Below are 27,014 nucleotides of genomic sequence, written 5' to 3'. Positions count from 1 at the left end.
TGATGTTCTTTGTCTTCATCTTACTGGATTTTGAATAAATAAACGTTAGTTTTTTCCCAGATTCGTCAATATGGAGACTTCATGCTATAAGCCAGTCTTTGTATTTTACCCTAAAGATTGATTTTGTTTCAGCGACCGTAAATTCCGACAACCATTTGTACTTAGTTACGCTGCCCAGTATATTATCTTTTCATATCTACTCCATTAATTACTTATTTTTGTCCAATCATGTATATCCTTTTTCTGGCTCCTTTCAGAAACGGAATGTTAATCGGGTACTGCCTCTTCCCAAATTCGCACCCCACTGGGCTACGTTGGCAACTTCGTAGCAAGAATGCGGGAATGATACTAGCTTGTAACGATATCTGCATTCTTATCATTTTTATGCCAGCAATTAAGGGTGAAGAGTGAAGTAACTATGCAAAATGCTCTAAGACATATATACGACCGACTTTGGTTTAGTTGAATCGAAATTTGAATTAAACGAGAGCAATTAAACGTTCAAGGCGGAGTCTGTGACTTGTAATTGTTAAATTTTCTCATTTCAATGATAAAGGCACCAATTTTGTTAAAGTACCGTTAAATTCCCAAAACGGCATGAAAGGCAAAGGAGGAGGAGAGAAAAGGAGAATTAGCTGGAACTGACAAAGAAGATAATGAAGTTCGAGAACTAACTGAACATCATAACATACAATATTCGTGTCCTTTCTTCATCGATGTGTGTATGGATGGTAACGTAGCAATCTCGAAATATGACAGACTCTTTATATAAAAAACTGAATATGTGATCAACGAAGCACTGCAGGGTATTATTTATGTAGACAATAAGGCGGAATATGGTGGTGGCCAGTTCTTGTACTTGATACATGATGTACAGATTATTATTGAAATTGAGTTCCTAATAGGGAATGTTTCATATTTGACGAACAGTCTAATGAGGATTGCACTGGTTTCTTTGGTTTTATGTTACTATGACAGTTTTCCCAGTTTACGATTTAGGATTATGATAAAATTGATAAAAATAGCATTGCACGTTTCCTTAATGTGCAGGATATAAATAATCTAAGACAGACGTTAGCATTGTGTGTTTTGGAAATAACAAATTATGTGTAACTTAATTTGTCAACTGGCACGTGAACACAAATATAATGTTTCTCTGATAAACTGATTTTCGGTGTTGCATGTTTGTCACAAGAATATTGGTTGATGTATGCATAAGAAGACTTGCTTACCATCATTGAAAAGAAACCGGCACATTATAGAGTTATGTATCCAAATCACATCTTACGGTCGAAGATTTCTAACCGGAATAATATTAGAATTTCCTCACCTGTTTGCACTCTTGTATGTAGATAACTTCGTTTTTTTCTTCCGAAACTGCTCTTCAACAGTCAGAGAATGCTAAGTAAATTTAAAAAAAAATTAAAAAACTGAAAATAAAAGAAAAGTATCGAGATGACTAATATCGTAGGTTTTGGAATGGTTAATATACACAGGACATAAAAATTCGACGTTTGATGTTAACCTGATAGAGGTGACATCGTATTATAAGTACTCTTTGTACTTCTTTGTAAAATAAAATGTATTACAGTATATGTGCCTAAAACCTTTCTCAACACAATAATCAAATATTTACTTGTGGACTGAAGGTTCGAATGAAAACCATTTTTGCAAACTGTCTGCCAACTGTTTATTTCAACTATATGACAATATTATACTACCAGTTTTGTATTAAGAGACAGACATTTGAACGTCTTAACAAAGCAAATGATGTGTTATTTGGCAATATGTTAGGACATTAAAAATACAGACCAAATGTTTCTATCTGCAACGAATTGGCAGAATGGCAATACAATTCGCAAGATATAATATAATACATACATACGGTTGAAATTACTAAAGATGACTAACGATAGATATCTCAAAACAAAGTCACAATCTTTTGTTGATCTGGGGAGAGCACTGTGGACGTATTTTAAAAATTTCAGGTTTAAAGACGAAATGGGGGAAATTGGGTAAAGTAATAATTAAATGCTAACAATGATTTAAACATATATTTCAATACTTTTCGACAGTAACTAAATGGACACTTAAACTCGGTGGATACATGGCATGACCACAAAAAACTTTAGTTGTCAGTATGGATTATTCACATTCTTCATATGTATAGTTCGTTCAATGTGTATGTTCAAAATCGGACAGTTCCTTGTAATGGCCAACGTAAGCAGACTTCGAAATACTCCTATCTTGATAAGTTGTGACCATTTCTGTAGATACAGAAACCAGTTTTCACTTTCTTCTTTAGTGTCACATATCGCATATATAATAATTCGATAAATGCTTACTTGACTTCGAATATTTATTGTAACGTCAACTAAGTTAGGTTATATAATTTTACGAAGAGATTAAGCAATACTAATCACTTACATAATCTTCCCTTTATGTAGACAAATATTTTCAAGAAAGGGTCCATGTACTGGTCATAAACTTTTTATTTTTTCAAGCTGTACCTTACTGTCATATTATATATATATATATATATATATATATATATATATATATATATATATATATATATATATATATATATATATATATATATATATCTATATCTATATCTATATATATATATATATATATATATATATATATATATATGTATGTATATATATATATATATATATATATATATATATATATATATATATATATATATATATATATTGTTATTTTCAGTAGTACTAGATGTAGTATACATAGTGATGGTGTTTAACAGGCTAAATTTAAATATATGATATAGGATTATTAATTTCAGTTTCAGGTTCAGAAAGTTTACCTATATCAACATGTCAAGGGGATTCTATTCAGCTCTTTAAAAACATTATATTCAACAATAGCGGACCAGTGAACCTTTACTTAAATGGTATACGACAAACGCTGATCGCCACTTGGGCCTCTACCCAAAATCCTATAGTTCTACCAGGATACCAGGAAACGTTGTTTCAAGACGAATATGGAACTCTATGGATACGAAACATAACTGTTTCGCACGAAGGAAAATATATCCTTAGTTATAAAACAAATAACTCGAACGTGAAATCCGAAGTGAACGTATACGTAATGGGTGTGTATTGAATCATATTTTTTAAATCTTGGCATATAGCTACTTTCCGTGGTATGATGCTAAACGTAAGTTGGTATTTCCATCATTCAATCCTTTGCATACATGTATTAAAAGAAATTCTACTAGACAAAGCTACCAATAGTGTTCGGTTTGCCAGTTTTACTCTTCAATATGCTTTTCATTTTTTATTTGACCACACACCATGGCTTCATCCATGTGAGTTATATATCTCTAAGCAACGTGACTGTCTTAATATTAATGTTTCAAATGTTGTTACTAAATGTGCACTATCTCTTGATGCTGCCATTTATGATCTGGTGTTAAAAACAGGAAACATTACTATCACGCCTCTAAAATCTATTGAGTTGAACATAATATTCGTGTAGGCCATTATTTACAGTCTGATTAAATCTTTTATGTTCTCTCAGATTGTGCCCAATATATATGAATTACATGATCGTATATGAGTAAATTAAGTTTCACAAATTAATTTATCAGCAGAGTGATAAAGTAGTTTACATATTGCCAAAGACACGATGATAATATATCATTCTGATTTGTTTTAATTTACCGTGTGCTTGTGCTATTTCTTATTAGATTAGTTGAGAAATACTATTATCGAGACATGAAATAGTTCTAACATTCGACCTACGAATTGTATTTGGAAATGTTTTTTCTCCAAGTTTTGGGATAATCGTTCAATGTGTATTTAAGTTTGAAACAGATCTATTCAGTTTTGAAAAAAATGACACAGCAATACATATTCCAAACATGCCAGTAAGATTTTGTAAATGTGTCCAAAATAATACCTAAAATATGCTAATGTAAAGAGTTTTCGTTATGAAACAGAGCGTTGAACAGTAAAACTACAGTTAAAGCAGACATTTGTTTATGAAAACCTAGTCCACATCAACATTAAGGCGTCTAAAATAGTTTATTTCACAAATTGACAGTTGCACCAACCAAGCAATGCAAACCGAATATAACGAAAGTGGGCCGCCTTTTGACTGCCTCCCTGGACATCAATGAGTGTGGCAGACCAAATGCATCTGTGGGTTGGCTAAACCAGCCTGGTATTTATATAATGGTAAGGATAAAGAATGAATCCTTTATCTATACATTCTACAATCAAACATTTATTTTAGTTATGTGCATTTGTTTAAATGACAAAATCGATATTCATATTTAAAGTATTAAGAACGACACATTCATTGCAATACATTGATGATTGACCAGCATCGATTGCTGAGAGCAAGTTTCAGTCAGCGTTGAACGGAAAAAACTCACAATTTTGGACTAACAAAAAGTTAATCGTTTCTAGGACACCAGCCACAACTAACTTATTTCCCAGAATAACTTGTTTCCCACTGACTCGGTCTCTACTACATGCCATGCTGAAGATGCTGCAATCACTTTCAACTAAGTTTTTTTAATTGAGTTTGATCGCTATAGTTCTATATACTATTTTCTCAAATGCACACGCGAAAGCAAGAGGAATCTATATGCTGCCATCAATATAGCACCACGATGCAAGTATTATTTTGCAGCGGTTTGTCGAGGAAAATAAACTCACTAATATATATTGCATTAATCAAAATTATAAATGTTATCCATCCTTGTTCAGTTTATTTTATTGTGTTTTGGTCTCTAGTATCCTAAGTTTCTAATTTTTGTTTTAGTTTAGCGTCATTTATCTATATTCCTTAATAAACCCAATGACCCACAGGTCAAAATTTAGAGAAATTAGCAAAGAGCGCTTCAAGATTTGCGTTATTTACATGTAATATGTGATAGATATATCTACTGCAAGATTTTACAACGATATTTTAAAATATTGGCAGCTTTACTCTGTGGTGGATAACATGTTCACCTTTTAAACCAGGATGTTTTGGAAGTAGTACAGTGATTCACTTTAGGAAATTCGAGTTTTATTTAACATTAGGCAGCCATGTTGAAATAAATGGCATCAAGATTTAATATTAAACATGCATTCAAATGTTGACGTGTTGATTTGTATTTATTTGGCAGGTAACACAATGGCTATGCCTGTTTCTTTTTTTACCAGTAACTGTAATGATTATTCTACTGTGGGTTTAACATGGTTGGATTCTCTAGCCAAAAATACACAAACTATTTAACTTGACCGTTGGAATTACTGGCCGTCATTCTTTTTCTGACTACAAAGGATACGATCTAAAAATAGGAGTTAAACATGAATTTAATGTCCTGATATATAACACTACTTTTCGTATCCTTCTATCACGATATCATCCGTTTACAAATAAAGGAATACATCTATCCCTTCTATCATTTCTTTACCATTCCCTACCCTCTTTTTGTGAACAAAACTACCAAACCCTTACTATCATCGTAGTTCCTATAATTTACAACCAGAGGGAAAGAAGATAGAACAGGAGGCTACGTACTGTTGTTGAGCATTTGCGGTCCATTGAAAAATGAAAATTAGGCTTTCACTTCATTGACAAGAGTATTTTATGTCTTAGATAGATTTCATCCTTTGTAACTTTTGTGTGGAGTTCAATGGGGGACTTCTACTTATTGTACGTGTAATCGTTAAACACTAATGCGTATAATAGTGGCAGGATATTTAATTTCAAACACACCGAAGAGTAAGTCATGGAAATTTTCTTTCACCAGTTTCCGAAGACTAGTTTAATTTAGCTAAGTTGTCCTAATATTGGCTTACAATTTGGCGCGTGTCACGATGATATTGATGAGTAAAAGGGGTAAATATGTATCTGCTTTGCTGTTTCAAAATGTATTTAATTGCTTTCCCTATTTATCTGATAAGAATAGGAACAGAAATTGCGAGGATTTCTTGAAAAGTGAATATATTTAATGTTACAAATAATAATATTTTCGACATCATGCAACCCTCGGGTGTCAAAAAGGAAACTCCTATGTTGAAATTATTTGTAGTTTTAACAGTACAGGTCTCTAATTCATTATAATGCAACGATAGCGCATCATTTTATTTGTGGTTGACCTGAAATGGAAACCTAAGACAAAGGAAAATGTATATAGCCATGGTTCTATATTGGGGGAAATATCATTATTTTAGTAACAAGTGTTGTTTCAAATTTTCGAAGGGATGGGATATAGTCACATAAATCACTTTCCCTGATTTCAAACTATTTAAATACGTGAGTACTGCATCTTAAAATAGACCAAACTCAATCTTAATTTTATTGACAGTTTAATCACACCATATGTTATCCAAGCTCATAAAGAAGAAATAAAAACATTGATTTGCATTCGACTTTGTGGAAACAAATTTAAATACTCCTGCAGTGAACACGAACCAAGAATATCGTGACAAAGGCGGTATACCTAATTACTGTAGACGATACAGCGGAAGAGCTTTGTTGGAATAATGACGGTTTCTTGAGAAACGGAGAGAGAGAGAGAGAGAGAGAGAGAGAGAGAGACAAACACATGGACACAAACACAAACGCACACACACACACACACACACACACACACACACACACATATATATATATATATATATATATATATATATAATTATCCTGTTAACTGAACTCTTCTGGTTTCTTTACAGTCAAGGTGTATAAAGAATAATGACATTTAATCACTCCCTTTGTGCCAAATGCATTTGCACATCGTGTAAGTATGGGGTTCGATTTAGAAAATACTAGACTGAACTATACATCGTCCTCCAGGTGACCCTTGCCGTCGGGCGATTGAAAACATCACTTAAATATCAATTGACATTTGATTAAGTGTACATAGTTTCACTGAATTTACTTTTCATAAGGTTGATAATTAAATTTACGACCTGTAACTATAACTGTTTTTCTGTTGTAAATAATTCAAAATCTTAATTCATTTTCTGTTGTAAATTGAAACATCTACACCGACACCTCTGAGCTGAAATTTGCTATAGCTTTTATTAATAGTTTATGAGTATGTTGAGTTGAATGACAATGCTAGATGAAGCAGTACAACTTTCCTGATTTAGAAAAGACAGCTAAGTGGTCATGTACGTCAGTCGATATTGTATGAGGCCAATAACAATGGTCAGTTGGAGAAAACAAAAACACACATAATTAAACCCGGCTAACGAAGTCTCATGCTGGGACATTAGTATCAAACTGGAAACAACTTTGAGCTGTACACGTGAAAAAGAGAATAGAAACAGAAGTTCACAAAAGCAGAGATGAAGAGAGAAAGACACAAATTTTGAATATATTAAGATACATCCAAAATCAAACTATTTGTAAAAGACAAAGGATACTCCTTGTAACAAATTCGCCAAGATGACCGCTAAGGTACTGTTCTGAATCAACTGAACTTTCGGTCTATATTTGACGGACAAGAAGTCCAGGTAAAGCAACGGGCAGTACGTTTGAGCACTCTTTTATATGATAAAGTTTTGGACGTTAATGCGAGATCATACAAGGAGGATCAATGGATCAACATTCAATAAGACAGGCTTTGTTCAAAAGATTTCACAGTGTATTTGCAAAGAAAGTTTATCTGTCCAGTCCCAACATTTATGAAGTTTCGTTTTCCCTGTATTTTTATCTGCCGACGAGGAATAAGTTTGTTCAATGTAACGGCGTAAAAATTGTACATGTTCTAACATCATATTTTATAGTGGTCAGTGTGAAAAATAAAAATTAACTTTGACGTATGGGCTAGGCTCGCAATAAATCTCTACCTGTTAAGGATAGAATATGCTTTGGTTTGAGGGATTGGCTGATGTTTAATTAGGACCAGCTAGGGAACTGATAGAGTTAAGTAGTGGTAAATGACAAAGCTGAGACAAGGCAGAGACGAGATTGGGTCATTTGAAATAAGTGTATTATAACATTAATATGAATTTGTTCGAATTGATATGAAAGAGAACTGAGGGACAACGTACGCAGGTTGATGAATCGAAGATGCTGAGGAGATAAAGAGAGAAGAGGAAAACTTACAATTGCCCGAGGTCATCTTACGCTAATGTCGTATTTGACAGCCATAATTATAACCAAAGAATTAAAATTTGATAATTGATTAATATCCATACAAAAATGTGTTAATTCATTACGAAAATGAATAATAATATGTAAAATAGTGATTTCTGTGGATGTGTTACTAGACCAGTCCACCAGTTCGAGGTTGACTTGTATTAGTCAGCTGCTTCGACAATTCCTCGCATACCCACCCCTAGCTCTATCTCTCTTTCAAGAAAGGTGAAGATTTGGCAAATTTTCATTCATTTGACTCTTACTTCATGACAAAACAATAACTTCTTATGTTCTTTTTTTTTGATCTTGAGACCAAGCGCATGTACTTTTTTAACTCCCCACTTTAATCCGGATCTTCGCTATTTGTTCAATCCTTGTTTCTGTTAAATTGTTTTCCAAGCTAGTTTAAATCAAAATTCAAAATTCCAATGAAATTCACATTTACATGCAACTCAGCACAATTTTCAGCGACCGCTCATAACACTATCTCCCTCTCCCATTTGCGCCATAAACTTATTGTACATTATGTGCGAATTAATGAACTTTAGTTTTTATGCATCTGCTTCAAACAGACATTCTTGTGCATATGAAGAAAATCATATTTTACTGAGGGAGTTCGGTCACGATTCCTTTTCAAATGCGATTGCAACCACTGATACTGTTTATATAGTTCTTTGGGGGTAATTGTGTGTCTTTTGAAAATACAAGTGCATATTGATATGTCCACATCTTTTGAAAATACAAGTGCATATTGATATGTCCACAGCAGTCGTAATCAAAGTCTTAGGGTGGCCTCTCTCTCTCACTCTCTCTCTCTCTCAATCATTGACACACAACGCATTTATTTTGACGTTAGGTGGATAACAAATTTACCAGTCGATATTTTATTTTACGTGATGTCAAGAGGGAAAGGACATACTCCTACTAATACATTCACCAACTAAACGCCTCCTTCCTTTGATGTAGTCAAAAATAATATATACAATATTTCATACTCCACCGCGGCAGAATATCAATGCTGAGATCCATTATTGTCGTCACTAGGACTCGAGAAACGGAACAACCGATGTTGTATATCACCAAGGGGATATGCTGATATGCCCATTAAAACTGAAATATCTCGACAATCATTTATTGTAACGAATCGAAATTCTACGTATATTGTATAAATCATCATTGTGATAAGAACATACTTGTTAAGAGCTACAGAGGTTAAAGTCTGTAATACTAGAGAGGGAACAGTAGTCTAGCATTTGTTTCTGGATTGGTGATAACACGTACATCGATAGACGAAGAATATGCATTGGTAAGAATCATTAAAGCATTTTCATGGCCTGCTCTGTCTAGACTTGTGACATTTGTACATCACATATTCCTCGATCAACGTTTGGCATGAAAGGACACTTACTTATGATCTGAACATCTGTTTCAGTTCACGCAGTTTAAGTGGTCAAAAATATATTGTAGCGTAATCGAAAATGCATGTTATTTTATCACTTTTTATTGGTTTTTGTGATTTATAAAAACGTAAAGAAAGGAACATATAAGGGTTGCACGAATCATTTATATATATATATATATATATATATATATATATATATATATATATATAATTTCATCGTACATGTGTTCTTGAATTCGAAGTTGAGAAAGTATGTGACAATAAGATATGTAGAAAACTTTTTTAATATATATATATATATATATATATATATATATATAGAAGCATGTGGTCAAAGGCACAATTACGCCAATCATGAAATAGGTACACAAAGAACAATTACAGGCCAGTGGTGAGGAACAAGCACTTAGCTGGTAAAAACATGATGCAGTGATAAAGAACCAAAGGTGTAATCATAAACCGTATTTGACTAATCATGTGTCACTGAAGTGAGGTTTTTAACTCCACTACGCCAACCATGAAAACAAAATAGACATTATATGCCTGTGATACGGAATCAGCAGGTAAACACAGAGTCCAATGGAATGCAAGTAATTGGTAAAAAACAGAACCCATATTTGACTAATTTGAAAATCGTGTCATTGTAGTGAGGTTCCGAACCTAATTACGCTAAGAATGAACGCAATAGAGACAGAAAAAGAAAGAGAGTCTAGTTATGTTGAAGCAACTAGTGGAAGCATAACCCAGTGAGACAGATAATGTAACAATAGCCGGAGCTGTCTTAACTATGTGCGTAGGAAACAGGGAACAACGATTTCTTAATGCTGAAATGAAATAAGGCATGAAACTATGAAATTATATTCATATATACCTTTACTGTTGTTATTCTGTTGTTCGGCAAGATCTTTCAAAGCCTCAATAATAACACATTTGAGCGATTTGTATTAATAGTATTGATCTCTGTTCGACATGTGAATGCCTTTCCCACAAAAGGTTTTGTTGCAAATTCTAGATTCCTCAGAAGACGTTATACGTGTGTCACTTAGCTTGCTGCGCTGCCTTAAAATGCGGCAACAGGGCACATATCACTATCTTTCTGACCTCGTATTTACGTTGCTAAAAAAGATGCTTATCTGAAACCTTGTAAGCAACTTCCAAAAGTGAAGTCGAACCATCCCGAATATAATCGTTGATACCAACCAGAAGAACTACTATGCCAGCTTAACTTTACGTACAACCGAAAGAAAGCGCCTGATAATTTTTTCCACAGCCCTGAATATAAATTCCAGACCGACGAAGCATATTAAAATCGGAGCGCTATGCAGATTTTGTTTCCGATTAAAAATGACTGTGTAATTCATTGCAGATAGAAATGTCCAGTATAAATGTGGCGTAACACATTTAAAGGTAACAACAAATTTGGAATTCCAAAGGAGAATATAAATAAATACTCAACTTTCAGGGCGATATGTCCAGGAAGATATTCAGAGAAAGGAAGAAAAGCTCTCGTTTTGAAACGAACACATCCATAAAGAATAGTTATTGCACAAAAAAGACAATGTATTTCGGTCACAGACAGAAATAGGTTCAATTCAGAGAGAGAGAGAGAGAGAGAGAGAGAGAGAAAAAAAAAATCGTTCCTCGCGAAGCTAGTGAGAAACCATGGTGATAGGATTTTCAGGTAATATGATCCAAAGTTGAACTATATTGAATATATTGGCCCATAACAGAGGGCAACACGCTAAGTCATCTTGCAGAAACATGTGGACCCAATCATTTCTCCCATAAATGTCCTTACTCGAACCTTAAAAGCTTTAGAGATGTTTTTAATTGTAATCAGTAGATTTAACTTAAACGATCTTAAGATTTTCAGATACTTAGTATCCTTCGAATTCGCAAGGTAAAACTACAAAGTTATCAGTCCACTTATAGATAAGGAAAGACATATCAATTGTTAGATTATAATGTACCTTGAACATAAGTGACGGATGCATCTACTGCTATTTACATTCAAATTAATACGTTCAAGACAGATTGTTGATGATTAGATGCCTAATTTGTCTCACGTACAATAATCTATAATTTGTTTTGAATTTACAACAAACAAACACATAAACAGACGGCCATTTTGATTGAATCTTCGACTATGGATCTTATCAGTGTATAAAAGCGCTAGAGACTGAAACGAAATAAAGATTTGAACGAGAAGCAATAAATATAAATGACACAGTCTCGTAGTATTGAGCGTGCAATTTTCACAGAAAGAATGTGTGCATGTTAAAATGTACATACCATTTTCAATTACTATCATGCTGATATCAAAATGTGTAAAATTGAAAAGATGCCCACAAGCAACAATAAGAAAACGAAGTCTTATTAAATATTTTATTTTGCAGGAAATAAAGTTCTTAAAGCTACGTCGTGAAAACGAAATTGGTACTTATTCTGCCTGCGCTGAGACTCCGGCCCTGACATGTGTGAAAACCTTAAAGCTATCTGACTACTGTACAACCTTCAAAGTAGACGGAGGTAATGCATATTTGCGTGCTTGATCCTGGAACTGTGTCTCAAAGGTTATTTCACTTTGAAGGCATTACCCATTGTCCAAGTGCTAATAACTAAAATAACTTTGTTAAATTCCCAATAAGGCCTCACGAGCTTGCGGTACGATGCAATTGCAATTTCTCTTCCTGATTATGGCTCCTGCTCAGCGTTATACTGTTTTCAATGTTGTTGTACAAAGCAATATCATTGACCAAACTAAAATAAGCATGCAAAATTATGTAAGCATAAAAGATCCGTCGTGCTAAACACATTGAGCGTAGTGTCTTGTCTGTTCTTTGAGACAGATTTTTGTATAAGAATAATCGTTTGTAAAATAACCGAGGATATCAGACGCATCAAAATATTTATAGACAAGTGAAACATCTGGCCCAGAAAGACAATTGCATCCGAAAGAATTGAAAATGATGGTCTGTCACCTTAATGTCCATGAAATGAAGAATGTAGTAATATTTAAAATATCATGAAGATCATAATACTTAAAGATCGTGATTTGAATTTGATGAAATACGTGTGGATAATTTATAGAGAATGTTTCTCTTTGATTCACGCGTTACAATCCTGAAACGTCAGGACCAGGAATCTAAATGGCGATAAGTCGGTAATATCAAAAGCTTCCCTTCGTGTCGCATACGTTTTATTTAATTTTATACTTTCATATACAATCATTGCAATGACTGTTCTGGTAAATTAACATTGCATCGATTATCGTATTAAGTCTAAATTATGCAGATAAAGAAAACGAAGGAAATTAAGACATTCATTTTTCTTAAGCAACTGACCTAATTATCATATGAACTTAGATTCAATGTTCGGCACTGTTTATTACGCTACTAACAAAAATTTTATATCATAATGATGTATTACTATAGTCAGGTAAATTACTGATATGATATAAATTACTGCGAATTTGTTATTATTCCTGGGACAACCGTTTTTGGGCTTCCTTTGCTTGCTAGTGTTAATGCCAAGAATACGTCTACTGCCGATCAATATGTTGGGATACGTTTAAAAACGACAATAAACATTATAATATGTGCAATGACAATTTAATGCCAAGGCAAAATCACATGAATATGAAACGTTTAATAATGTAATGCAGATACTTTATGCAAATCATGGAAGGAAAATAACGTACGGTTTGTGTCATTCTCTGCTTCTGAAAATGTTTTTGTCCATTTCTGTGAACATGTTAAAACTGTAATAAAATTTGATACATATGAAAACACTTAATATAATAAAGTTCAATAAAGTTATATTTTCATCTGAGTTTGCACCCTTTGTTAAGCTTACAAATCCTTAATAATGTTAAACATTACTTATATATAAAGCTATCCAATTTAATATATGGTTAGAGAAAGCATTGCATTCTATACTGTTAAACAGTGTTCAACATCGAATAGACATTTTATTGTTAAAGTAATTTCCATGTTTGACGCAAACATTAGACGTTTTACAAATAAGAAATTGGGTTTTATTGCGTTTGCTTTTTCTATAGCACTAGTATCATGAAGAATTTTACTGCGCAAACAGTAAACAGTGGTTTATTATTGCTACCAAATTCCCCTTAGCACATATAACTAACGGCTGCTATCAATAGATCGATGTAGAACTGTAGAAACAAATTCACACCAGGTCCATCGGATTTTATGTTATATTAGGTGTTGAGTACAATTTTCCTAACGTAGTAGATGTTTATCATTTGCTAGGTCAATTTTGAACATATCTGAGAATACATAATACACAAAGAAATCTGTCTAGTTTTAAAATATGTATTTCCAAACTTTTGTCGGATGCAAATGCAAATATTGGATTTCGGTTTTTCAAACCATATCATTATAGAATTTGCAATACATATATATATATATATATATATATATATATATATATATATATATATATATATATATATATATATATATATATATATATATATATATATATATATATATATATATATATATATATATTCCGGGAATAGTTTACTAAAATATTTCACTGAAGATGGAGTGAAAGGTTGTGATTTTATGGACTACTTGAATCGTTTGTTCATTATAAATATAATCGTTTGTAGAGACATGCATTTTTGCATGTTGTGTTTCTATGGAACGCATAGGGTTAGCAAAAACAAAGTTTCAATTGTGAGAAAAAATGAGGGCATACAATAAACAGCCTCTCAATTTAAAATAGTTTAGACGACCTAAATGAGAGTGTTAGTTATCTTTTTTTTAATACAGAATTTGGTATAAAGTGGTGCTCTCAAATCTGTTAAGTATTTGCAAACAGAGCTTTTGGACAGAGTTCCATATCCAAGCAGTGTACTGTTTGGAAGAAAAATAATATGGTGCTGAAGCATCAAGAAAAGGAAAGTTTGTGATTTTATGGACTACTTGATACGTTTGTTCATTATAATAATAATCGCTTTGTAGAGACATGCATTTTTGCATGTTGTATTTATATGGAACACATAGGGTTAGTTTCAATTGTGAGAAAAAAAGGAGTGCATACAATATACAGACTCTCAAATTAAAATAGTTAGACGGCCTAAGTGAAAGTGTTAGTTGTCTTTATTTTTTATACAGAATTTGGCAACAAGTGATGCTCTCAAAACTTAAGTATTTGCAAACAGAGCATTCGACATCCAAGCAGTATACTGTTTGGAAGAAAAATAATATGGTGCTGAAGCATCAAGAAAAAGAACAGGACAAGCTTTATTTTCCTTTAGTAGTGATCCATCCAAAAAACTTTGTCAGGTCAGATGCCTAATATTACTGTGTACTATCAAAACCCCTCTGGATGCTGAGTGATTTTTCAGATCGCCAGACAGAACACAATTTATCTGAATTGATAATACCACAAAATAAACCATAATCTCTGAATTCTTTAAAGCCCATCTATCTTTGCAGAAATTAATGTGCTATGTATCTTTATTGAGGAAGGCTGTTTCGTATATATTGGTTGTAAGAACAGCAGTTAAACTGGTTTTCCATGACCTTTGTAATATGCTACACTTCGCGATGGAGACAATATAAATCAACGTGTTACGTTAATAGGACATTATATACTGACGACTTTGTCTAATTTAACCCTTTAGACCGAGAAAGTCTCATTGCTATTTCTTACAATAGTATCATATATGAAGCATTTTAATGGATCAGGTTATCTATTGGCATGATAAGAACGGTGAATAAAATAAGAGCTACTACGTTGATCAAATTCTTGTCAAATGGTTAAAGGTATGACCGTTATTTCTTAATGCCCATGTTACAGATCTAGTTGACAAGCAATACTGTCTGGTTTGTTCCTCGTAGTCTGAAGAAGCAGAAGGAATTATGTAATCGTTGCCAAGAACAAACCTCATCAGTAACAAACTAATATTATATGAAGCTCATTGATATATTACTTAAATCTAATTTGGCTTCATAATGATGGAATAATTTTTACAACTATTTGACGTTCTAATTCTTGAATAATCTAGTATATTCAATTGTCAGAAAGTATATTTAGTGTATTTTAAACATAATAAGTTATTCAAACATTTGAATACAATTCTTTTCAGAATTATAACGTTTCTAAAGTCATTTATTGATACCCACACGCTTTTAGGGTTGGTATTTTACCTTTATTACCAGGTTTTCTTCACTGACTATTCTCCATGCACTTAATTCAAAGAATACGCTTGTAATTCGTCAAATTTAATAGTCTTTTTACCACTGCAGAAGTGTCAAGACAACGGCCAGAAGTTGCAATTGGAAAGGATAAAGGTATCTAAGTGTGTCAAATTGTTTGTTGTTGCTAATCGTTGACTAATACGCTTTAAGACAAGCAGCTATCTTTGAGCATTTCTGCAAATGTTGTTAACATGCGTATCAGATTGAAGTTGATAGCACTTATTATTTCATAGCAGTTTGATAGTTTCTTAACAGTTTATAACAGCAGTGTGTATGTTAAATGCTTGCTTTATTTGTACTGTATTTTATCCCTCAGGCACAGTTTTTCAGTAATGGCGTGCATTGTGTTCACAGTGAATCAGTGAATCAGTCTGTCGGAACAATTGGTTGTTTGTTTGCCTCTGACAATACCTTTCTTTTATCTATCCATAATTGCTTCTAGAATATAAAGGGAATTTCTTTGTTGTCCTCTGTAAGTGTGTTTTAAACTTTTGTACACACAATATCAGGTTTAATTAGAAGAAGCACAAAACTTTTCAAAGTGAATCGTGTATTAGTAGTAAAGGTACTTGTTATACTGTTAATACCCAAACATATGTAGTAACATTACCCTACTTCCATGTGCTGATTTTGTGATCTCCAAAACCTGATGCACTAAAATACAACATATATATCCCTCTATACCCCAAAACCAATGAAGTAATATAACAACTATTTCCAGGCACTGATTTAATGAACCCACAAACCTGATGTAGTAACAATACGACATTGCTTTCTCTTTAGCCTCCAACCCCGTGTAGTTACATTACCCTATTTCATGGAACTGATTTTGCGAACTCCATAACCTCATGAAATAACAATACTTCATGGCTGTCCTCCAAGACCCATGTAATAACATTACCCTATTTCCAGGCACTGATTTTGATATCTAGACAACCTAATATAGTAAAAATACTACATTGTTTATTACCAAATCCATGTAGTAATATTGCTACCTTGATCTCAAAACCCTTGTAGTTATAATATTATATTTCCAGGTGATAAAGCCTGATGTAGTGACATTACTACATAGCTATCCCACAAACACATGTAGTAACATTTCCTGGTGACTGCAAACAATTCATTTTGTGATCTCCAAAATCCTGATGTAGTGATAATACTACGTAACTATCCCTCAAATACATGTAATAAAACCACCCTATTTCCGGATAACAGTGTACAACTTAGTTTTTATAACTAAAACCAGATTTAGTAACAATACAATATATTGTAGCTAGCCGCAAACCCATGTAGTAACATTACTGTATTTCCAGGTCGCAGTGTAAAAGTCTTTTTGCAATCATCAATACCTGATGTAGCAACAGTAACAGAATGCTGATCACTAAACCAAAATAAAAACATTGCCCTATTCACAGATAACAGTGATTTTGTGATCTCGAAACCCTACTGTAATTTAAATACTACGTAAGTAAACACCAAAATCATGTAGTAATATGTTCATATTACATTGTAAAAGTGTAGCATTCATTTTGTGATCTCCAAAAACCTGATGTAGTAACGACACGACATCAATAATTACTGAACAAGTTGGTACTATTATATTATTGCAAATGCAACAGTGTAAAACTGCTTTTGTGATCTCCAAACCTGATATAGTGATAATACTAGCTTGCCCAAAATCCATGTTGTGCATGACCCTGTAATTTACAGGCGAGAATGGAACACTGATTTTGTCTTCGGAAGCGCCTGATGTAGGAGTATTGCTACCAGAAGGAAGTTTAATGATATGAGCTAATGTTGTTTATTCATATAGTAACATTACTACATTACCGATGTTGTCTTGATTTGATATTACTTGCTGATGATGCTTTACATCTTTGTTAATATCAAAACCACTACTTTGTTAATAGGGGCCCCGAGTGGGCGAGTGGTCTAAAGCGCTGTCCGTTACGGATCACTGCCATCTCACCTCTGTCTGCGTGGGTTCGAGTCGCGGATTCAGCCAATGTGGGTATGTGAGAAAGCTTGCCAGTAGCTTCTCGTGGGTCGGTGGTTCTTTCCGGGGTTTTCCCGGGTTCTTCCTCCACCATTAATACTGGCCGCCATATATGGCCCATCGTGTGCTGAAAAATGGCGTTAAACCCTACAACAACAACAACTTTGTTAATATTATAACGCTTGTAATAATATTACCCTATTTCCAAGATAATAGTTTAGATGAATTGTTTTGATCCCCAAAACTATTAATATGTGCTGCTACTACATGTCTGAAGTTTACTGTTATGACATATTATTGCTTGCTAATGAAGCATTTCTACATTGATAATCACAAGTGCATTTTGTAATTATGCCCTGTTTCCGATGAAAAATGTAAGAAAATTAGAATTTGGGAAGCTCAGTAATAACATTACGTATTGAAATGAAATTATGGACGAAGCTTTTGGGTACTTCGGGATTATATCAAGCAATAAGTGTACACCACTTCTACAAGCTTCTCTCCCGTCGACCTTCTAGACCTATTTGCAAATTTCATCCTTGGCAAAGTTTAATCCATTTAGAGATAAGCTTGACAACACAGTTTCAATAAACCCATTGCCTCCATACAGTTGTAATACAGCCATGGCTTACAAATATTATCAGTACTTATGGAGAATTTACACAGGAGAATTCCCATCATTTATCCAATCTGAAACTGTAAAGCCTCTGTTGAAGAAACCATCACTTGATCCTAATCATTTAAAGACCTATTGCTCTGTTTATAACCTCTCATTTAAAAAAATCTTAGAACACGTTTTTCTATACCAGCATATATCTCATCAGAATTCAGTATCATTTTTAGCAATGTACAGTCTGCTTATCGCACTTGCTATAGTACTATAACTGTTATACTGAGAGTGGATAATGACCTTCCTGCCACCCTGGAAAGTGGAAAGATTACGGTTATCACTTTCTTTGACTTGGCTAAAACATTTGACACAATAGACCATGTTATAGTCCGTCACTGTCTCCGGCATCTTTTTTGTATTGATGTAAGAGTCTTAAGTCATACTTAGTCAACATGACACAAATTGTGTTTGTAAATGAAAAACATCCATGCCCAGTTTATCTATATTTTGGTATTCCACACGGCTCTCTGTTCTCCTCATTCTATACATCAGCCACTGTTAAGTGTCATAAGCTGGTAATTTGTTTCGTGTTTCTTTTTGTCCTCTTGTCGTTGTCTATGTTTTTGTAAGTTATTTAATACTGTTACACACTTAGAAAAGGCTTTTCTATGCGAAATGTGTTAGATACCAGTGTGTTGTTTTCAACATTTTGCTTTCTTCAACAGGATCGAAAAATATATTTCGACATGTATAATTCATGAAAGGTATATGTCAAACTCTTCTGATATATTTACAGATATCGGTCCACCATCATCGTCAGAAATGTCGGACACAAAGATACTTAACTTGGTGATGATCGTTGCTTTTGTGACGTTCAGCATTATCTTGATCGTGTTTCTAGTTGTGGCCATCATCTTAATACGCAGGAGAAAAAGTAAATTTTAATCCAGTTAACGTTTTTATCGTATGCTTCAGTGTTATTTGTAAGATATGTAACCTTATGTAAACATTATCATCTTTTTCACAAGAGAGATATAAGACCACGCTTGGAAAGAAACAGAACGTTCCAGTAAAATAAAGTAGGCATTCAACTCAGACATGAATTAAGTTTCATAATGCCACAGCAATGGTGTCGAATTCTTGCAACAGGTGTTTCTTACAAAGGGATGGACTACTCACAAAATTATAAACCAATTTTCCGCTACCTATAACGCATACAGTCTTTAAGGCAAGGGTAATTTTATAGATCAACTGGACACTGTCAGTTTCTTTTACGTTGAGGTGTATTGAGACCTTTATTCAGCTAATTTCTGCTCCAACGAAACAGGTGATGGATGCATGGAGGTTACCTCTTTGAAATATTTGCTCAGTTGATTTTCATAGAATTGCTAATGAAATCACAATAAAATAATGGTGAAAACTATAGACAAAGAAAGATAATAGTCTTTACACGTAAACGGATACAATCCTAAATAATGTCCAATATCGTTATAATTCTGAACAAGGTATAGACCCAGATGTCTACCGGTTTGTCATTATGGATGCGTGTATGTATATAGATAGCTAGGTAGTTTGTTTGGTGGGGTTCTGTGCTTGTCTTTCCCTTATCGTTGGAATCACAATATGAACCCATATGTTAAGCAATGATGTAATAATTAAAGATTATGTAATAAGAACAGATACTCAAATATAGCTTTAACTCGTAACATAATCAGACTTTACCTGAAATATAATTAATGCCATTAACCTGTATTGAGTTCAAATTTTAACCTTTAAATGAAGAGACATATTAACTATGTTTAATAAGACGTACCTGTTTGATTCAAGCTGATTAAATTCTTTCTGGCAACATCTCACCGTCAGAGCTGCTTTTATAATTTTGCTATAATGTTTTCATCCTTTAACCATGCAGTTATTCAATTGTTAAAGCATGTGAAAAATGAAAAGAGTTTGTTAAAACACACGTAAATTCTGAACTACACATGCAACGAATACAACTTTAAAAAAGCAAATCATTAGTGATCGTTTTAGTATTATTTATGACAAAGCTAGTGTAAAGTAGATATAGTTTTCATATTTCTTTAACATGCCTCCTCGTCTTCAGCTTGAAAATGGTACTATTAATATTATTTTGGACCTTTAAAAACATTTAAATAAGCTCAATAGGTAAAATGACTCATGTCAGAAAAAGTAAATTGTATAAGCTGTAATTATCACCTCTGAGAATGCTAAAGTTATTTTATTCAGAACAATGAATACCAGATTGAATTCTTTTTCTTCTCTGACATTTGTTGCTGTGCTACATGAACGTTTAAAATTAAATGGTGTTTACAGGGACACGAATTAGTCTATTATGCGTGACTTAGAATCACTATTATATTATTTTTACAGACTATGTTAGTATCTTATTATCGGTAATGGGAATACTCATTTGCTGTTGTTTTTTTTTAAATACAAATACAAACATTATGAGATTAATGTACAAGCGATCTATATAGTTTTGTAAGAGATGCATATTAGTTTTCTCTTTTTATAAAAGAGCTGATACGGTCTATTTCATTATTGGGAAGTAATCAAAGGCCTTACAGGTGCAATCTATAACCTTTTAATGGATGGAGGCTAGTATCAATAAAAGATGCAGACAATGCATATTCCTTTATGTTTGTCCTGGAAACCGTCGTTTTCAATTAATCACTGATGGAGAAATCGTAATATAGAAATTCTAAGGACAAACATTAAATGATTAGTGTTTTAAAATAGTTTTCACATCTTTTAAAATCCATATTTTCTGTTAACAATTTCTCTAAAGAAAAAAAGAAACATTAGTTGAGGAACGAGAAAAGTGAATTTCTGTATGCCCTCCAGAAGATGAGGGAAATATGCTTTATATCGATGGAGGGGAAAAATAGCACTGAATCAAAAGTAAAAAGAAACACTATAGAATTCTGGTTATAAACTGATTGTTTCATTACGTTTTGTCATATATTATAAATCTTATGCCAAACAAAAACCAAATTTGAGTCCAGTTGAATAGCTTACAGATCATAACTGCAATTGCTTGCCACTATGGTGTCCACCACTAACTATCATTGGTTTTATTGCATGCTGATATCCGATGCATTAATGACGACAATTTTTAATTTATGTTATAAATGGATTTATACATAATTTTGAAAGAAATGTCACAGTCCAGAAGTATGAGGCAGGCTCAAGGGAGGAAGAGATAAAATATCCAAAACAATGTGAGGACATTTGCGTGACGAGTCAAGGAAGTATTTATTGTTGATTGAGGAATCCAAAGAGCAAGTTTAGATCCACGCGCGTTTTTCGCATATGATTGTATTAGTAGTATTCGAGTTTACTGTAGTCGCGTTGCTGGAATCCGCAATAATATAGTCACAAAATGAACTGGTCAGGCTTTTTATGTCTTTATATACGTCTTTTTCTAAATGGTAATATTTTGTTTTTCTCAGATGGGCGTAATGCGATGTTGAGAGATCCCAAAGAGAACGGCGGTAATCTACTGCATTTTTTCCAGTTATGTTATAGAGGCACATTATTATCTGACTGCATCTTTAATCACAATTGGATATCAAGATTATATCAACAATATTTTGAAAGAAATAATATTCGTTGACAAGTCCTTTGCAAGACAATGCATATGTTTTCGGATCAATATATATATATATATATATATATATATATATATATATATATATATATATATATATATATATATATATATATATATATATATATATATATATATATATATATATATATATATATTAGTATGTATTGATAACATTTTGCATCGTAGAAACCTTAAGCAAGCAAGTATATAAATAATGGATATATAAATAATGTATTGAACAACATGACAAAAAATTATTATGCTGTGATTTATGAACAATATTTATTTTTGACATTGATTTTAGACAATGAAATTACAAATATGTGAATCTAGATGCTTATAATTGTGTCTCATAAAGATTTTCAATATTAGGAAACCATATTTCTGTCACTGAACTTTTAGTAACTGAAAATCGAGTGGAACTATAATTATTTTCGGATTATACAATACACCCAACATCTACCGTACCAGTTATTTACGCATTAAATACTCGTGATCAAATCATTCTAAATACTTAGTCTTTTGCTGCTGCATACAACACATATTTTAAAGACCAATAACCAGGTATGTATATAGTTAGAACACCAACATTTGAATTTCACCGGCCTTGTGCTTTTACTGGTATAATTATTTATGAATTTCAGTGACCTCTGTGTCCACAATATTCTTCTTACACCAAATAATTCAAAAGTTAGCGGCCAAAGGTTTTATAATAAACTAGTAAAAATTTAGCCGCCTTAGGTCAGTGGTGAATCAGCAATTGGTCAAGTTCGTCGTGAATGGTAACATATTTTTGTCCACGATTGTAACTGATATAACCATTTAATTTGATGGTCACTTGCCTCTGTTGGTCTGCGCTTTTATAAAAAATTGAAGACGACTGACCTGTTGATAGAGCTTGAGGTTGCAAACGCATGTCAAGATGGAAGGTCAGAACTTCCTCACATTTCAACCTACTTTTTTTTCTCTAATTGAAGCACAGGCGCATTGGAGGCATCCACACCTCTTCGCCTATGATCTGAAACAACTAGTCACTTCTTTCGTAATCGACTGAACCTGCTTTTTGAGTTATGCTAAATTTGACAATCTTCCTGAATATTACATGTTCGACCAAAATTAATTAAGTTTAGTTTACATCATAATTTTTCTTCAACCTTTGGAACATTTACATTAAGATACAAAACCTCGGTCTCGTATGTTTGTCACAATCTCACATTGACCTAGGACTGTTCAAAATGATCTTGACTAGTTATCTATGGAATTGCAAATGATAAATAAGGGATGAAAAACTAAGAGATAGTGCAAGTGAAAATTGTTCATACTAGAAGTTATGTATGACTTGTACATAATTTATATATCAATCATTTTAGCCGTCTGATGACTACAGTACTGTCCCCTTCCCTAAGTCACGTGACATCACCTTCGCGTCGGAAGCCGTAAAAGCGCCCCAGTATATTCACATTAAAATATTATCATTGTGCCAAAACGCATAACAGTTTGCTTGCAATATTTATTAGGCAAATCTTCACGACAGTCGGTTGGAGAAAGGCAATTCATTTATATCATGTTGTACACGCACATTGTATCCATATTGATATATTACGATGGATTAGCAAACTCATGCACTCACGTTAAGGTCACTCAGAAATATGAACTGAACTAAGTCCAGTCAAGCCCTAAATGGCATTGTGTTCTTTTGTTTGCAAAGTTGAACTTTCAGGGAAATTGGTGGAGGTCATGTGTGGTACAAAAGGTACGTTAAGGGTATCTATATCTTGAGATGTGATGTAGATTTAAGGAGAACCAGATTTCATATGCAGCAACAGGAAAGTCTATGTTGATTAACTAAATTTTCTAGAACAAGTTTCATGCTGAATTACAAAGACATATCATTTAGTGTTCTTCTGCAGAACGTTTAAGAACAGTTTGCCCTCTACTATATTAGGAAAAGTTACTTTCGTTTCTAAGTGAATGAAATATTTTGAGCCAGTACTGCTAGGCTTCCGCAACATACTGTTGACATCTGCTGGTTTGGTTACTAGGCATAACAGTTATTTTAGATGTACTTTTGGAATCTTGTATCATGTTGTACTTTGAATGCAGTCGCTAATTGGAGTCAATAGAATATGAACACGCCATAATTTATCCTTCCCTAATAACATACATACAACTTTCAACTTGATCGCTAGATTATATCGGATTTGCGAGTAATCTATAGTATTTAAAAAAACTTAGTATGTAATGTTCATGTGGAACGGCATATACTGTCTGGGTAATGAACGAGAATGATGATCTCATATTCCTTAATACTCCGCTCTGTATGCTAACAAACAGACAACCATTGTCAGGAAGGTTGTATGTTATATCACGTGTTCCCACTCTCCACTCAACAAACCTACTTGTGTAATGTGTGTACTATCCGACGCAAAATTATATTGCACATCTGCATTTAGAGTATACAGAGAACATAACTTTATAGGGAATATCAAATCAAGGGTATTAATTTAACAGTCTAAAATATTCCAAATATTTATCATAATGTTAGTTATGGATATGATTTATTATTTAAGAAACATAATAAGTCAAACTGGGGAATGGAGATATATAATAACGTTATAAATGCTTGAAACCAAAAATGTTACATGTATCTTATGAACTTTGTTTCAAAACTTACAAAGTGAATATCCAGAACACGAATCTCTTAAGTGTAATGTTTTGGAACAAAATTATTTACTTGTCGATTTTGAATTAGTTACATAAAGATATAAACAATTACTAGTGAAGTAAAATGGACTTATTTGCCAAATAATATTTAAAGGTACAGGATGCAACGTAACAAAGAAATGTATAGTAAAATTATGTTGTTCTTGTAAAAATGCACACATTGTAATCATAAAGAGGTAAATCTGATCATTATCGACGACAACTCCATATGAACATTTACATCGCAATTCACCATTAAAAACAGCATTATTGGTGGTTATGTCCACTGTGAATTACATTGATATAATATTTTGAGCTGTTGACTTAATGCCAACCGTGGCTGGCATTTATTTCGCTACATTAGTAAGTAATGATCTTTGCGAGTGATTTAACGATTGAAAATTGAGATTTAGTTAAATGGATTTTCTTCATAGAATATATCTCTGTTACAATTGACAAATAACAATGATATGATTTTCCATAACTTGTTCTATCCATATGAAATGGCTTTGATCAATGTTAACAGACATTATGGACAAGATGTCACTGAAAGATACGTTCTCTCGAGAGTTAAGAATGTATGACACTACGTCAGGATAAGAGATGTCTCGATAAGTGAAAACACAAACTTATTGGTGCATCTGTAGGATGTAATTAAATAGTAGCAAGATTAAGATGATTAATCTAGATGAATTATTTTATTATAAACTAAGCAGAATGAATTTCATGTCGTTGACGGATGGTACACGTCTGAATCAGGGATAGATCACACGCTTTGCTTGGTTTATGGCCATTTGAGGTAAAACATTTCAAGCAAGAGTGGACCGCGATTGATTGTCGGATACTTGGAGTGGCCAAAAAAGAATAGATTGTTATACAAATAAAGTATATAAATAAACATACATATGCATGATGCATTTATAAGAGTCACAGCCGGTTTCATATACCTCGTGAATTTCTAGACATAACTTGTAAGTGTGATTTCGTATGTTCGTGAAAAAAAAAAACAAAAAAACAAATATCATAGCAACATATATAGAGCTAATTTAAGACATATATGCATCCCATTTCTTAATTCCGCTGTATAACTGGAAGATTGGATGGACTGAAATAAGTTAAGCAAAATCTGAATATTTGTCTAATTTATAATATATCATATTAGGAAGAGCATTAATACCATTTAGAGCGCAATATAATCTTCCAAAAAATGGCATGTCAACTTTTGTGAGATTCGTTGCATTTCTTCATAATTATGCAACACAATATGTTACGGAAAAGAGTTTTCTTCTGTTACCATTACATTTTAAAACTTTCCATGCCTAAATTTTATTACTTTGTTTGTATGTAAATGCTCGCCGCATACAATCGGCTTAAGTTGTATGAAAATTAAAAGTGCAACTAACATAACTTGGACATATACAATAGAAATAAATCAATCTAGGATGAGTTATGAATATTTAAATTTAAAATCCATTCTATATTAATGCCTGTGATAGCAGGAATATTTTTAATTATATGCCGCAATTGTTAGACAAATATGATGACAAAGTCCCGAAAAAGCGACTCCCCATTTCTTACAACTCTTTCTGTCACATAAATGCAGAGAAGTCAGATTTCTTTTATCAGAAATTTGGTTCACATTTGGTCCGACACAACAGTGCAGTGCTTTTTAAATAAAATCCATTTTAAAAATGAAAGGATTTCCCAAAATCCAGCTGCAACAATAAAGCATGAATATTCTCCGTTGCAGCTTTTGATGATACGTCATATATTACTTACGTGTATTCCTCAATTAAACGATAATTAATAGTGAAATATAATAACAATTAATGCGTATAACACAGTGGCAGTAGTAGTAGCATTAAAAACTAGGAAAGTCATAATTTTGGATGTTAGTATGTTTTATATACTATATTTTATCTTTCCCGAAAACCTATTTCCAATTGGAGAAGCCCATAATGACGTTTTATGATTGCTTTGTTGCAAAAGTCCCGAAAGGGTAATATAAGTGTTAATTAACTTTTCAATTTCCTATAATGATCTTAGAGTATAAGAATATTTATTGTATAAAAATGGTACTGACATTTATTTTCTTATTTCTACAGGAGAGACGGAACACCTAACAATAGGTAAAGGCTTAACTGATCTTCCTGTTTACTGACATATGAGTTATAATTCATAACATATTCTGATTGTGCATCGGCACACTTTCATTTTACTGCTTTTCGTGCGTAGCTTACACACAGGCTTAACAACCAAGTAACTAATAGTCATCTGTTTAATGTATATTTATCTTTCAAATGTTACGACTCCTT

The 27,014-nt window shown here is 32.9% G+C and overlaps 1 protein-coding gene across 1 annotated transcript in view; it reads left to right on the top strand.

The window, feature by feature from the left end:
- LOC149793239 (uncharacterized) overlaps positions 1–19,307 on the top strand; it is a 69,418-nt gene extending 50,111 nt beyond the window's left edge. The window contains exons 3-6 of the mRNA XM_089968970.1: positions 2,816–3,124; positions 4,078–4,211; positions 11,920–12,052; positions 19,159–19,307. Of these exons, the coding sequence (XP_089825096.1) occupies positions 2,816–3,124; positions 4,078–4,211; positions 11,920–12,052; positions 19,159–19,307 (725 nt within the window). The remainder of the gene's footprint in view (positions 1–2,815; positions 3,125–4,077; positions 4,212–11,919; positions 12,053–19,158) is intronic.
- The last annotated feature ends 7,707 nt before the right edge of the window (positions 19,308–27,014 follow it).

The sequence above is a fragment of the Sinohyriopsis cumingii genome, chromosome 8, assembly GCF_028554795.1.
Source record: "Sinohyriopsis cumingii isolate HCF-2022 chromosome 8, ASM2855479v2, whole genome shotgun sequence".
Lineage (NCBI taxonomy): Eukaryota > Metazoa > Mollusca > Bivalvia > Unionida > Unionidae > Sinohyriopsis > Sinohyriopsis cumingii.
Note: the sequence above shows the minus strand (reverse complement) of the source record. Positions and strands in the feature narration are given on the sequence as shown.